A 12070-nucleotide genomic window follows, 5' to 3' on the forward strand; every position below is an offset into this window, starting at 1 on the left:
TTAAATCATAATCAGACTATTTCAAACTCAAGATTTCCTTAACATGTATGTTTTATGATTTGAATACCTGACTAAATATTAATTCTAGGAATATTTTATTTGCTTCTTTAATAAATTTCAAAATAGTATTTAACATTAACATTCATTGAGCACCTACATGTAAAGCACTGAGCTAAGCACTTGACTTGATTATTTCATCAAATCCTCACAAGAACTGAAAGAAGTAGTTACTCTTACTATTATTTTTTACATACTTATTAGGCAGTAGTGCAAACCCTGGAAAAGGCTGGTGTAGTTACTCTTACCACCTTCATCTTACAAATGCAGAATCCGAGGCTTAGGGTTTGAAGTCTCCCAGAGTCATTTGATTAGTAAGTGTCAGAATCCAGATTCAAACACAACTGCTCTGACTCCAAGGTTGGCACTTTGAATCAGTCTTTTACTCACAGCTCCACATGAACTGAAACTGACTCTTCCTGTAATCCCTTATTTATACTGAAAGGCATAGATAAGGTTGACTAGAATATTAGACAAAGAAGACATTCCACTAAAATTCAGAACATAGTAACTTTTCTGTTTCTAGTAAGGACATAATTAAAAATAGAGAAAGAAAAATGGAGGGAAAGGAACTAATATTTATTGAGCAGAACTGTGTCCCAGTCAATATGCTAGATAGTGTACATGAATTATCACTTAATATTCACAATAGCTTTTTTAATTGATTTTAATTTATTGTGTTTACATAGATTCAGGTGTCCCACCGAATACATCCCTCCCAACCCCGTGTTCCCCTCAACATCTCCTTTGCCCCCCTCCCCCTAATGCCCTTCCCCCTTCCCTCCAGGATTTGCTTTTCTGCTCTCTATAACGCTGTGTTATGTGTATATAATTTCACCAATCTCTTCCCCTTCTTTGATCCCATCCTCTCATCCCCTTTCCTTCTCTCCGCTTTCCCTCTAGTCCCTTTGATCCTGCCTCTGCCTCTGTTCTGTTCCTCAGTTCACATTGTTCATTGGATTCCTCAAATGAGTAAGGTTATATAATATTTTTCTTTCTCTGCCTGGCTTATTTCACTTAACATAATAGTTTCCATATCCATGTTGTTGCAAAAGGTAAGATTTCCTTCTTTTTCATGGCCGCATAGTATTCCGTTGTGTATATGTACCATAGTTTTTTACTCCATTCGTCCATTGTCGGACACTTGGGCTGTTTCCAGATCTTGGCTATTATAAACAATGCTGCCATAAACATTGGAGTGCATTTCTTATTTTGAATCAGTGATTTGGTGTTCTTAGGATATATTCCTAAAAGTATATTCACAATAACTTTTTAAGGACAGTGTTGTTTTATTTTATTGTTAAAATTTTATTGATTGATTTTAGATAGGGGGAGGGAGGGAGGGAGGAAGAGAGAGAGAGAGAGAGAGAGAGAGAGAGACATCAATTTGTTGTTTTACTTATTTATACATTCCTTGGTTAATTTTTTTTTTTTACAGTGACAGAGAGAGAGAGAGTCAGAGAGAGGGATAGATAGGGACAGACAGACAGGAACAGAGAGAGATGAGAAGCATCAATCATCAGTTTTTCGTTACAACACCTTAGTTGTTTATTGATTGCTTTCTCATATGTGCCTTGACCGTGGGGCTGCAGCAGACCAAGTAACTCCTTGTTCGAGCCAGCGACCTTGGGTCCAAGTTGGTGAGCTTTGCTCAAACCAGATGAGCCTGTGCTCAACCTGGAGACCTTGGGGTCTCGAACTTGGGTCCTCCACATCCCAGTCCGACGCTCCACTGCACCACTGCCCGGTCAGGCTCCTTGGTTAATTCTTGTATGTGCCCTGATCAGGGATTGAACCCACAATCTTTGTCTATCAGGATGACACTCTAACCCGCTGAGCTACCCAGCTGGAACTAGTACAGTGTAATTTTATTATCTCTATTTTACACAGGGAAAAATCCAAGACTCAGAGAAATTTGACAAGTTGCCTAAGGTCATGTAGCTAGTAAGTAGGGAAGTTGGGATTTAAACTCAGTCAGCATGTTTTCTTTCCATTAAACTACATTATCTTTAACTGGATTTACACTGTACCATGTGGAATTTTGACCTGCTGTAGAAAATGTCTTTCCAGTCAAATTAAACAGAAGAATAACTAACTCAGATGGGGGAATAGTTGGCTGAGAAAATTCCTACACTAACTGGGAAATGATCCAAGAAGAATTAGTAGTCTGACTAGTAACCGAAAGGAGAGGGGAAGAAATAGCAACGATAATAAGCTTGGCAGGCAAGAGCAGAGCTCAGAACGGTGAGACGCTGGCCTTGTCCTGGGCCACCCTGAAGTGGGAATGCGGAACTAAGTAAGCCACGGGTCAAAATAAACTGGAGGCTGGGACAGCAGCCCAAAGGACATTAGAAATCATGAGAAAGGGAGAAAGTACAAATTTCCTAGATATTTTGAGGTGACAGCATAAGCCAACAAACCTGCAAAAAGATGTGGGCTTTGGAAGGAAACTGTACTCTGAGGCGATAACAGCCACAGGGAACACAGAGCTGCTGACCTGTGAGTGGCAGCAACAGTAGCCGTAAGTTGAGGGGATGAATCCAAAAGATTTCTTCAGACTTGGATACTGGGTGGAAGACAGCAACATGAGTTTGTTTTGAAAATTTTTTAATATTGAAAACTATTAGAACCATTGAAGAATATATGAAGTTGATCATCGCTAACAACCTGGAATTATTTTGTAATTTGATGAAAAAGGTAATTGATATGGTTTTAGAGTATTATAATCTATAAATAGTCCTTTCAAAACTGATGGATAATTTTAGAATGTAGAAAAATGTGAAATGTAAAACTAAATTGAAAAGAAATGGAGTTTCACTAACCTTTAGGGATATTACTGGAATGGGGAACAGCCAAATATATGGTAAGAACAATCAGCTCTTATCACCCAAGGAGTTACTGAGAATAATACAGAGGCTTGAAATTTGGGTTCTGTGACCAGATTTTGGAGCTAGCATCCTGGGTCTACACTAGTACCTATGTGACCTTTGACAAGTTGTTAATGTATGTTTAAACAGTTTGCTAAATGTTAAAAGGGTTGTTGAACAAAATAATCTATATAAAGTCCCTTCAATATGTCTTAGTTAATAATATAAAGACATATGTTAAAATTAGTTTCAGAAATTAAAATGTTACTGTAAGAGTGTCTTGATTTAATATTGAAGACATACATTTGCTTCCCTCAATTTTTTCTTCCAAAATTTCCTTTGGTAGGTTAATTTTTTTAATTGTATACTTTTGTGTTCTTTTCTCTTCAGATTAGACTATATAGCCCATCATTTCTACCTTGGAAAATAAATTTTATCTTCTTCTTTCCTCTAATAGTCCCTGCATTATCTCTTCTGTGCCTAAATGAGTTACTTGGCTAGTTGGATTAGCTCATTAGAGTTTGGAGAAAAAAGAAAGACAGTAGTAAAATTAAAATCACCTTTGTCAATTTAGCCTTTAATATTTAAGTCAGCACTTTTATAGTTTTACTATTTTCCATGAAATCTCTCATTAACAGGGAAAATGATTGGAAAATTAAATAATGGGATAATAGCAATCTATAGAAAACATCTAATAGTGATATAATGAAAAGCATTTACTTGCTCTTAGATGCAGATTTACTTAAAGATTTCTCTCAAGGAGGCACATCAGAAGACAAACTTCATGTTCTTGCTCAACAGCAATATGAACAGCTAACACACGCAATGAAATGTAAGTTTATTAGTTCAATCTTACAATATATTGTAAAATCTTAGAAACATTAATACTTCATTTCTCTATATAATCAGGTAATGAGGTGTGAATCATAATCCCAAAACACTCGGTCTTAGCACCTTTAAGTAACTACACACACACACACACACACACACACACACACACACACACACAATTTAAGTCTTTATAAAACATGCTTTACTATCATTTTAACCAGAGGCTAGCAAGCATATTGAGTTTCTTAATGCTGACGTGAAGTAGTGGTGTACATCCATGTGTTTCATCTTTTCTATCTCTTTCCTTTGGCTTTTTACTTGATGCCATTTTTCTGTTGTCACTGTGCCACCTCTAACAACTCCTGTACAGTCCAAATTTTAATCAAACTCTTATTTCTCTTAGTACTAAATAGAGAATAGAGAGATGCAATTACAGTTAAAGCCTAGATCTCTTGTAGCCTGAATAACAAGGCTCTTTGAGTATTTATATTAGTGCTTCAATCACTGCAGTTAGATTTGAGTACCATTCAGATTCTGAGTACACATGGACAGGAAATCGAAAAGTCTCTGAGAAATTATATAAATTTTTATTAATTCAGTACGTGCTTATGAAATGCCGATGCTAGACCAGGCACGAAGCTGGGTGTTAGGGATGTGAGTGTGAGTAAATCCTGACCATGAAGGCTCACAGGTAAGTGTGGGTGTCACAGAACAGAAAGAGTGGGGCGCCCGGTGTCAGCAGAGCCTAACCCCAGGTACCAAGAAGTGCGGTGGATGAATGCTGGCTACTTTATTGATAAATGGCACCACCCAGGAGAATAGGAAGCTAGTGCCCAAAAGCCCAAACTCCTCCATGACAGATAGGTGACAGATATGGGGCAAAATCTCAAGACACTGTGGATTCCGCGTTCTGTTGGGAACTGATTGGTTGGAGGTGAGGTAAAGAATAATTTCTTTAGAAATTATTTAGAAAAGCCTGAGGTCTTTTCTGGTGTCCTTTTTCTGATTTCATGGGAAAGTAGCCGGGGGGTCTTCAGATGTTACCTTTACCTGCCAGAGGTCCGGACTGTGTGATCATTAGGGCCAGGCTCTGTCTTCTGTCGCCTCGGGGTTGCAGCATATCCAGGAGGAAGGCTGGGTCTCTGAGGGGTGTATGTACAGTGTATGTATAGAGAGAGTGGGATGTGATTTCTAGAACTAGTATTTAAAACTAAATTTATTCAAAGTTGTAAGGACCCTCAGTTTTATACTGTATTGATAATTCAGTACGTAAAGATACAGCATACATGAGGTAGAAATAAAGCAAAATGTAAGGCACAGAAAGGCCGCCCTTTTGATGCTACTAACATTAATTTAAACATATAATTGTGTATATGATCTAAGAAATAAATTTGGAAGATTAGGAAGTTGGTAAATCAATTTTAGATGCTTTTACTGACTACTCTATTTTACAATTACTCTATTTATAATTATAGCATCATCTCTTGACACCAGACCTCCTCCAGACCTGCTTTGTTGTTCTCCATAGCATTTATCACCTCCTCCAGCAGATGTAACTTCCCTATTTATGTCTTATCATGTCAATAAAACAGAAAGGAAGCTCCCCAGGGGCAGGGGTTTTTGTCTGTGTATCTCAAATGGCTGGCACAGTGCCTAATATACAGAGTAGGTGCTGGATAGGTGTGAATAAATGAGTTGCAGGCAATAGCATATGTCATTTTAAAGATGAAAAATCTGAGCGTTTAATTTTCCCACATTCATACAGCAGTAACAGAACTAAGATTCACATCTATATCTGTTTCTAGAGTCCTTTTAACTAGTTGTGTGATATGGCTTGTGGGAGATTGGTGGGAAGTAACAGTTTATGGTAATCTACAGTGTCAATGTGTTTGTAATTAGGTTGGTCACACTGATTGAATTTTCAGTTCCCATACAATCCGGTTAGATTTACTTTAGTTTTTGGCCACAGACTCCATAACTAATGCATGCTGTCCGGGGAGCTGTGCAAACACCTGAGGAAATCCTTCCCATCAAAGCCAGGTGGTGTTGGTAGAAGCAGTCGTTCATAAACATAGATTTGTTTAGAGTTTCTGATGGGATCATTATGTTAATTACATCTTCTTTAACTGTAGTTGCTAAAGCTCAAGCAGTTGTTTACTGCACATGTTCAGTTTATCCAGAAGAAAATGAAGCTGTTGTTAAGAAAGCACTGGAATTTCAAGATCACGGGACGAAAGTACAACCTTATAGGTAAGAAAGGATGAGATTCTTCTAAACAACTCAACCAAATGTTTTTGAAAGAGAAAAATTATGAGTTTTTGTTTGTTTGTTTTTGTGGTAGACCCAGAGAGAGACAGAGAGATAGACAGAAAGGAAGGGAGAGAAATGAAAAGCATCAACTCTTTGTTGTGGCACCTTAGTCATTCATTGATTGCTTTCTCACATGTGCCTTGACTGGGGGTAGGGGCTACAGCAGACCAAGTGACCCCTTGCTCAAGCCAGTGACCTTAGGCTCAAGCTGGTGAGCCTTGCTCAAACCAGATGAGCCTGTACTCAAGCCGGTGACCTCGGGGTTTCGAACCTGGGTCCTCTATGTCCCAGTCTGACACTCCATCCACTGTGCCACCTCCTGGTCAGGCAAAAATTATGGTTTTCTATGTTTTATGAAGACATTCCACTTCCTTTTTGTTAGACTTTAATATACCCAAATAGCTAGTCTTCTCACAACTTTGATGTAAATTCTGTAGAGCCTTTTCAATGGCTTGGCATTTTCTTGTATACTACAATAGATTCCTGTTGTTATTGTAAAAGCTAAAGACATTTTGACTTTGATTTGGTTGGTTTCTGGAAAAATTGACTCGAAACCTTATGTCCTGAATATTAAATACATCCATGCATCAATAGAAGAAAAATAAGCATATAAAATAACCTGAGAAACTAGAGAGAAAGCATGTTTATTATCTGAAAGCATCCATTCCTTAGACCCTTATAGCCTTCGGCACCCAGAAGGACTGAGGTAAAAATAGCCAAAATATCTATAATAGCTGCTGGGTAAAATGCTGCGGTAAAGTAGGGAGAGAGAAGAAAAGCAGTTATACTACAGCGGAACTGTGGACAAGATAGGAGCAGGTCTAAAACTCTATGATACCAGTTAGTTCTTTAAGACTGTGACAATTAATAAGGTATGTATTTCCAAGGGTTTTCTTTATTTTTTTTTTACACTTATTGCTCATGTTTTGAACTTTTCCTTTCTTTTTCTTATTTTTCGAGAGACAAATAGGAATGGAGAGATGAGAAGCATCAACTTGTTTTTGTGGCACTTTAGTTGTTCATTGATTGCTTCTCATTCGTGCCTTGACTGGGGGGCTCCAGTTGAGCCAGTGACCCCTTGCTCAAGCCAGCAATCTTGGGCTTCAAGCAAGTGACCTTGGGCTCAAGTTAGTGACCATGGGATCATGTTGCTGATCCCACACTCAAGCCAGTGACCTCAGGGAAGAGTCCCATGTCAGTGTTCTATCCACTGCACCACCACCAGTCAGGTTCCTTTAATTCTTATAAGTAGGTTCTTCATACGTATATAGTTTGCTTCCTTCTTTTAATTAAATAAAAAGAATAGTTTTTTATTGCCCATTCATAAGTGGACATGTTAATCATACCTGTATTCTTCTTTTTTAACTTCCTCTCTGGTTGCTCAGAACACAGCTTAGTGTTCTGAGTGGTTCTCAGAATAGCATTAGCTAAATCACCACCTAGTGGTCAAGAGAATTATTGCAGGTATATAATCAAATTGATCAATATGGATGATTCTTCATTTGTCAGGAATAAGGTTTCTTTTTGTCATATGGCAAAAAGGGAGAAACATCTGTATTTTATTTCATTAGATTTTATTTCAGTTAAACCAGGGGTCGGGAACCTATGGCTCGCGAGCCAGATGTGACTCTTTTGATGGCTGCATCTGGCTCACAGACAAATCTTTAATTAAAAAAATAATGTTAAAAATATAAAACGTTCCCTGGCTGGTGGGCTCAGCGGTAGAGCGTCGGCCTGGCGTGCGGGGGACCCGGGTTCGATTCCCGGCCAGGGCACATAGGAGAAGCGCCCATTTGCTTCTCCACCCCCCCCCCCTTCCTCTCTGTCTCTCTCTTCCCCTCCCGCAGCCAAGGCTCCATTGGAGCAAAGATGGCCCGGGAGCTGGGGATGGCTCCTTGGCCTCTGCCCCAGGCGCTGGAGTGGCTCTGGTCGCAGCGGAGCGATGCCCCGGAGGGGCAGGGCATGGCCCCCTGGTGGGCAGAGCGTCGCCCCTGGTGGGCGTGTCCGGTGGATCCCGGTCGGGCGCAGCGGGAGTCTGTCTGACTGTCTCTCCCTGTTTCCAGCTTCAGAAAAATAAAAAAAAAAATAAAAAAAAAAAGATATATAAAACGTTCTCATGTATTACAGTCCATTCATTTCCTACCACTCCTGTTCATGGTTGCGGGTAGCTGGAGCCAATCACAGCTGTCCTCTGGGACAACACCAAATTTTTATTGGATAATGCATAACGTACATGGGTTGTTGTATGGCTCTTATGGAATTACATTTTAAAATATGTGGCGCTTATGACTCTCTCAGCCAAAAAGGTTTCCGACCCCTGAGATAAACCATTATTATTAATCTTTAATATGGTATGAAATATGCAAGTAATATTTAAGGACATTATAAAGACAATAATCTGGGATATGGGCTCAAATTAAAGAATATATATTCAAGAGGTTTATAATTGTTGGAGATACTGTCAAAGAAATTATGAATTACTTTAGGAATTGCACTATATGGCCTCTAAGAGTCTTTTTTTTGTTTTTGTTTTTAGTTAGAGAGACAGACAAGGACAGATAGAAGGAAAGAGAGATGAGAAACATCAACTCATAGTTGTGGCACCTTAGTTGTTTGTTGATTGCTTTCTCATGTGCCTTAACTGGGTGGCTCCAGCTGAGCCAGTGACTCCTGTTCAAGCCAGCGACCTTGGGCTCAAGCCAGAGACCTTGGGCTTCAAGCCAGTCACCTCTGGGCTCAAGCCAGCAACCACAGAGTCATGCCTCTGATCCCATGCTCAAGCCAGCAACCCTGCACTCAAGCGGTGAGCCCACGCTCAAGCCGGCAACCTTGGGGCTTCGAACCTGGGTCGTCAGTGTCCCAGGTTAATGCTCTCTATTCACTGTGCTACCACCTGGTCAGGCTAAGAATCATTTTTTAATTCCCAAAGTAGTAGACCTTTGGGTTAAAAGCAGTATTATATGCCATCTAATTTAACCACCTATTGCTACCTTTCCCTTTTAATATCTCAGAAATCTTCACCTCATTTTGGACTTTAGCCATCATGATACTTACCTGTCAATGAAACTCTTTTTGCTTGCCCCATATTGTAAAAACTACAAACATTACAGAAATACTAACTAAAAAAGAATAAGTTTTTCCAAATCTCACTAACCCGTTTCGCCATTCTTTTTTTTTTTTTTTTTTGTATTTTTCTGAAGCTGGAAACAGGGAGAGACAGACAGACTCCCGCATGCGCCCGACCGGGATCCACCCGGCACGCCCACCAGGGGCGATGCTCTGCCCCTCCGGGGGGGGGGGGGCGTCGCTCTGCCGCAACCAGAGCCACTCTAGCGCCTGGGGCAGAGGCCAAGGAGCCATCCCTAGCGCCTGGGCCATCTTTGCTCCAATGGAGCCTTGGCTGCGGGAGGGGAAGAGAGAGACAGAGAGGAAGGGGGGGGTGGAGAAGCAAATGGGCACTTCTCCTGTGTGCCCTGGCCGGGAATCGAACCCGGGTACCCCTCACGCCAGGCCGACGCTCTACCACTGAGCCAAACGGCCAGGGCCTCCATTTCGCCATTCTTAACAGTTTGAGAAGGTTGTGCACATTCAGGCATCCCCAAACTACGGCCCGCGGGCCGCATGTGGCCACCTGAAACCATTTATACAGCTCCCGCCGCACTTCTGGAAAGGGGCACCTCTTTCACTGGTGGTGGTCAGTGAGAGGAGCACTGTATGTGGCGGCCCCCCAATGGTCTGAGGGACAGTGAACTGGCCCCCTGTGTAAAAAGTTTGGGGACCCCTGAAAATACACACTCTTATAAACCTACTTCCCCACAGCTTCACAAGTGCTGGGTTTTATCAGACTATGTCTTCACCAGTCTGAAGGGTGAGAAGATGAGATCTCACTGTTGATTTAGTTTTTATTTCTGTATTAACGAGTTAGGGCACGTTTGCTCTTGATTGACTGGGCAATATACTATGGAGTAAATAGGAGAGAGGGGCCTAGAGCAGTAGACTTCAAATATGTTAGCAATGTTTGAAAAAAACATTTTCAAATCCCTAAATGTTTTAAAATAACTATAAAACCTTTTCTATGTTTTAAAGTTGATGTCTTAATATTTTCATCATAAATTTAAATAGTTGTTAAATATATTATTTCTGGAATGTTATATTACATATGTAATTTAAATATATATTTCTGTTAAATCTTTGTATCTGCAGATTTATCTTATTCAATTTATGAACAAATGCTGAATTTGTTACCTCTTTTACAAAGCCAATTCTCATTGTGAAAACCAGGTTGACCTTAGCAGAAAGTCTTTATTTTTTTTAATTCAAATAAACATGTTAATACGCCCCATGAGTTACTGCTTATTTTTATCTAAGACAGGTATCTAGAAATAAGGAGGGGGAGCAGTGGGAGGGAGGAAAGGAGAGACGGGAAGTTCAGAAACAACTTTTTCAGTGTTTGGCATCCTCTTAAAGATTCCGTACCTGAACTCTGCTTTGACATTGGAGGAGAGAGCCACAGTCATGAGTTGTCCTCCTTCTCCTGTTCCCTTCGCTCCTGTCAACCACTAATCTTTCCATCTCTGTGGGCTTGCCTATTCTAGACATTTCATTTACATGAAAATACAATATCCTAATATTATCCACTCAAAAAATCCCAAATATCATCTAAGTCAGGTGTGAGACTCTGGGTCTGAACGTATTTTATTACTCAGAGAAATGAGCTATAAACTTGGGTTAGGAAGTCATTTTGTTATGTAGGGGCAATTTCTGTAAGGTAACTTGACCAATCTTAATTATGGATTATTACTACCATTAAAAAAAGAGCATATATGTAGTTAAAATATATCATAGTCTAACATGGATGGACCTTGAGAGCATTAAACTAAGTGAAATAAGTAAATCAGAAAAAGCTAGGAACTATTTAACACATAAGGTGGGATATAAAAATGAGACTCAGCCTGACCAGGCGTGGCGCAGTGGATAGAGCATCGGATTGGGATGCGGAGGACCCAGGTTCGAGACCCCGAGGTCACCAGCTTGAGTGAGGGCTCATCTGGTTTGAGCAAAAGCTCACCAGCTTGAGCCCAACGTTGCTGGCTCAAGCAAGGGGTTACTCCGTCTGCTGAAGGCCCATGGTCAGGGCACGTAAAAAAAAAATGAGACTCATGGACATATAAGAGTGAAGTGGGGAGGGGAGTAAAGAGGGACCAATATACGGTGACGGAAAACGATTTGATTTGGGTGATGGGTACACAACACAATCAACAGTTCAAATGCTGTAGAAATGTTTACCTGAAACCTATGTACTTTTACTGCCCCATTAAATTCAATTTTCTAAATTTAAAAAAATTAAAAAAAGAAACTCGAAAGATTAAACTAGGTTTAAAAAAAGAGCATATATGTCATTAAAATATATCATAGTCTATCAAATAAATATTAATCGAATACCTACTATGTGCCAGACACTCTTCTAGATGCTAGGAATATATCAGTGAATTAAAAGTGACAAAAATCCCAGACTTCATATTTACATTGTGGAGCTATGTTCCAAATTGGTAAGAAATAATTATTTAGACAGTATTCTTTACCTAATATATAATATAAGTGGAAAATTTTTTTTAGTATTTCTGTTTGTGTAAAGAACATATGTATATGAATTGGCCTCAGAAATTCCGCTTGTTGGTTACAAGGCTGGTGAGAGGAGCAACTAGCTCTCTGGCCTTCAGAACCTACACAGCTATTACTCTATTTTAGCTCAGTTCAGCATAAACATTTATTACACCACCACCATTTGCCAGAGGCTTTGGTGTGTTATTTGCGGTCATGTGTTTGTTCACATTCTAAGTGACCTCTCCATCCCCTACTGTATGCCCCAGACACAGAGAGACATTTGCTGTACTCCCTTAACAGACATTGTCATGACACGTGTGTTCATGTTCTCCTTCTGACTAGAATCACCTTCCCTTCCTTATGGAAGCCTACTTATTCTTTAAGACTTGGTGCTGACGCTG

The 12070-nt window shown here is 39.9% G+C and overlaps 1 protein-coding gene across 1 annotated transcript in view; it reads left to right on the plus strand.

Moving 5' to 3' along the window:
• Nucleotides 1-12070, plus strand: part of NSUN7 (NOP2/Sun RNA methyltransferase family member 7) — a 52321-nt gene that overhangs the window by 26545 nt on the left and 13706 nt on the right. The window contains exons 9-10 of the mRNA XM_066387014.1: nucleotides 3655-3756; nucleotides 5888-6005. Of these exons, the coding sequence (XP_066243111.1) occupies nucleotides 3655-3756; nucleotides 5888-6005 (220 nt within the window). The remainder of the gene's footprint in view (nucleotides 1-3654; nucleotides 3757-5887; nucleotides 6006-12070) is intronic.

Source organism: Saccopteryx leptura, chromosome 5 (assembly GCF_036850995.1).
Source record: "Saccopteryx leptura isolate mSacLep1 chromosome 5, mSacLep1_pri_phased_curated, whole genome shotgun sequence".
NCBI classification, from domain to species: Eukaryota; Metazoa; Chordata; class Mammalia; order Chiroptera; family Emballonuridae; genus Saccopteryx; species Saccopteryx leptura.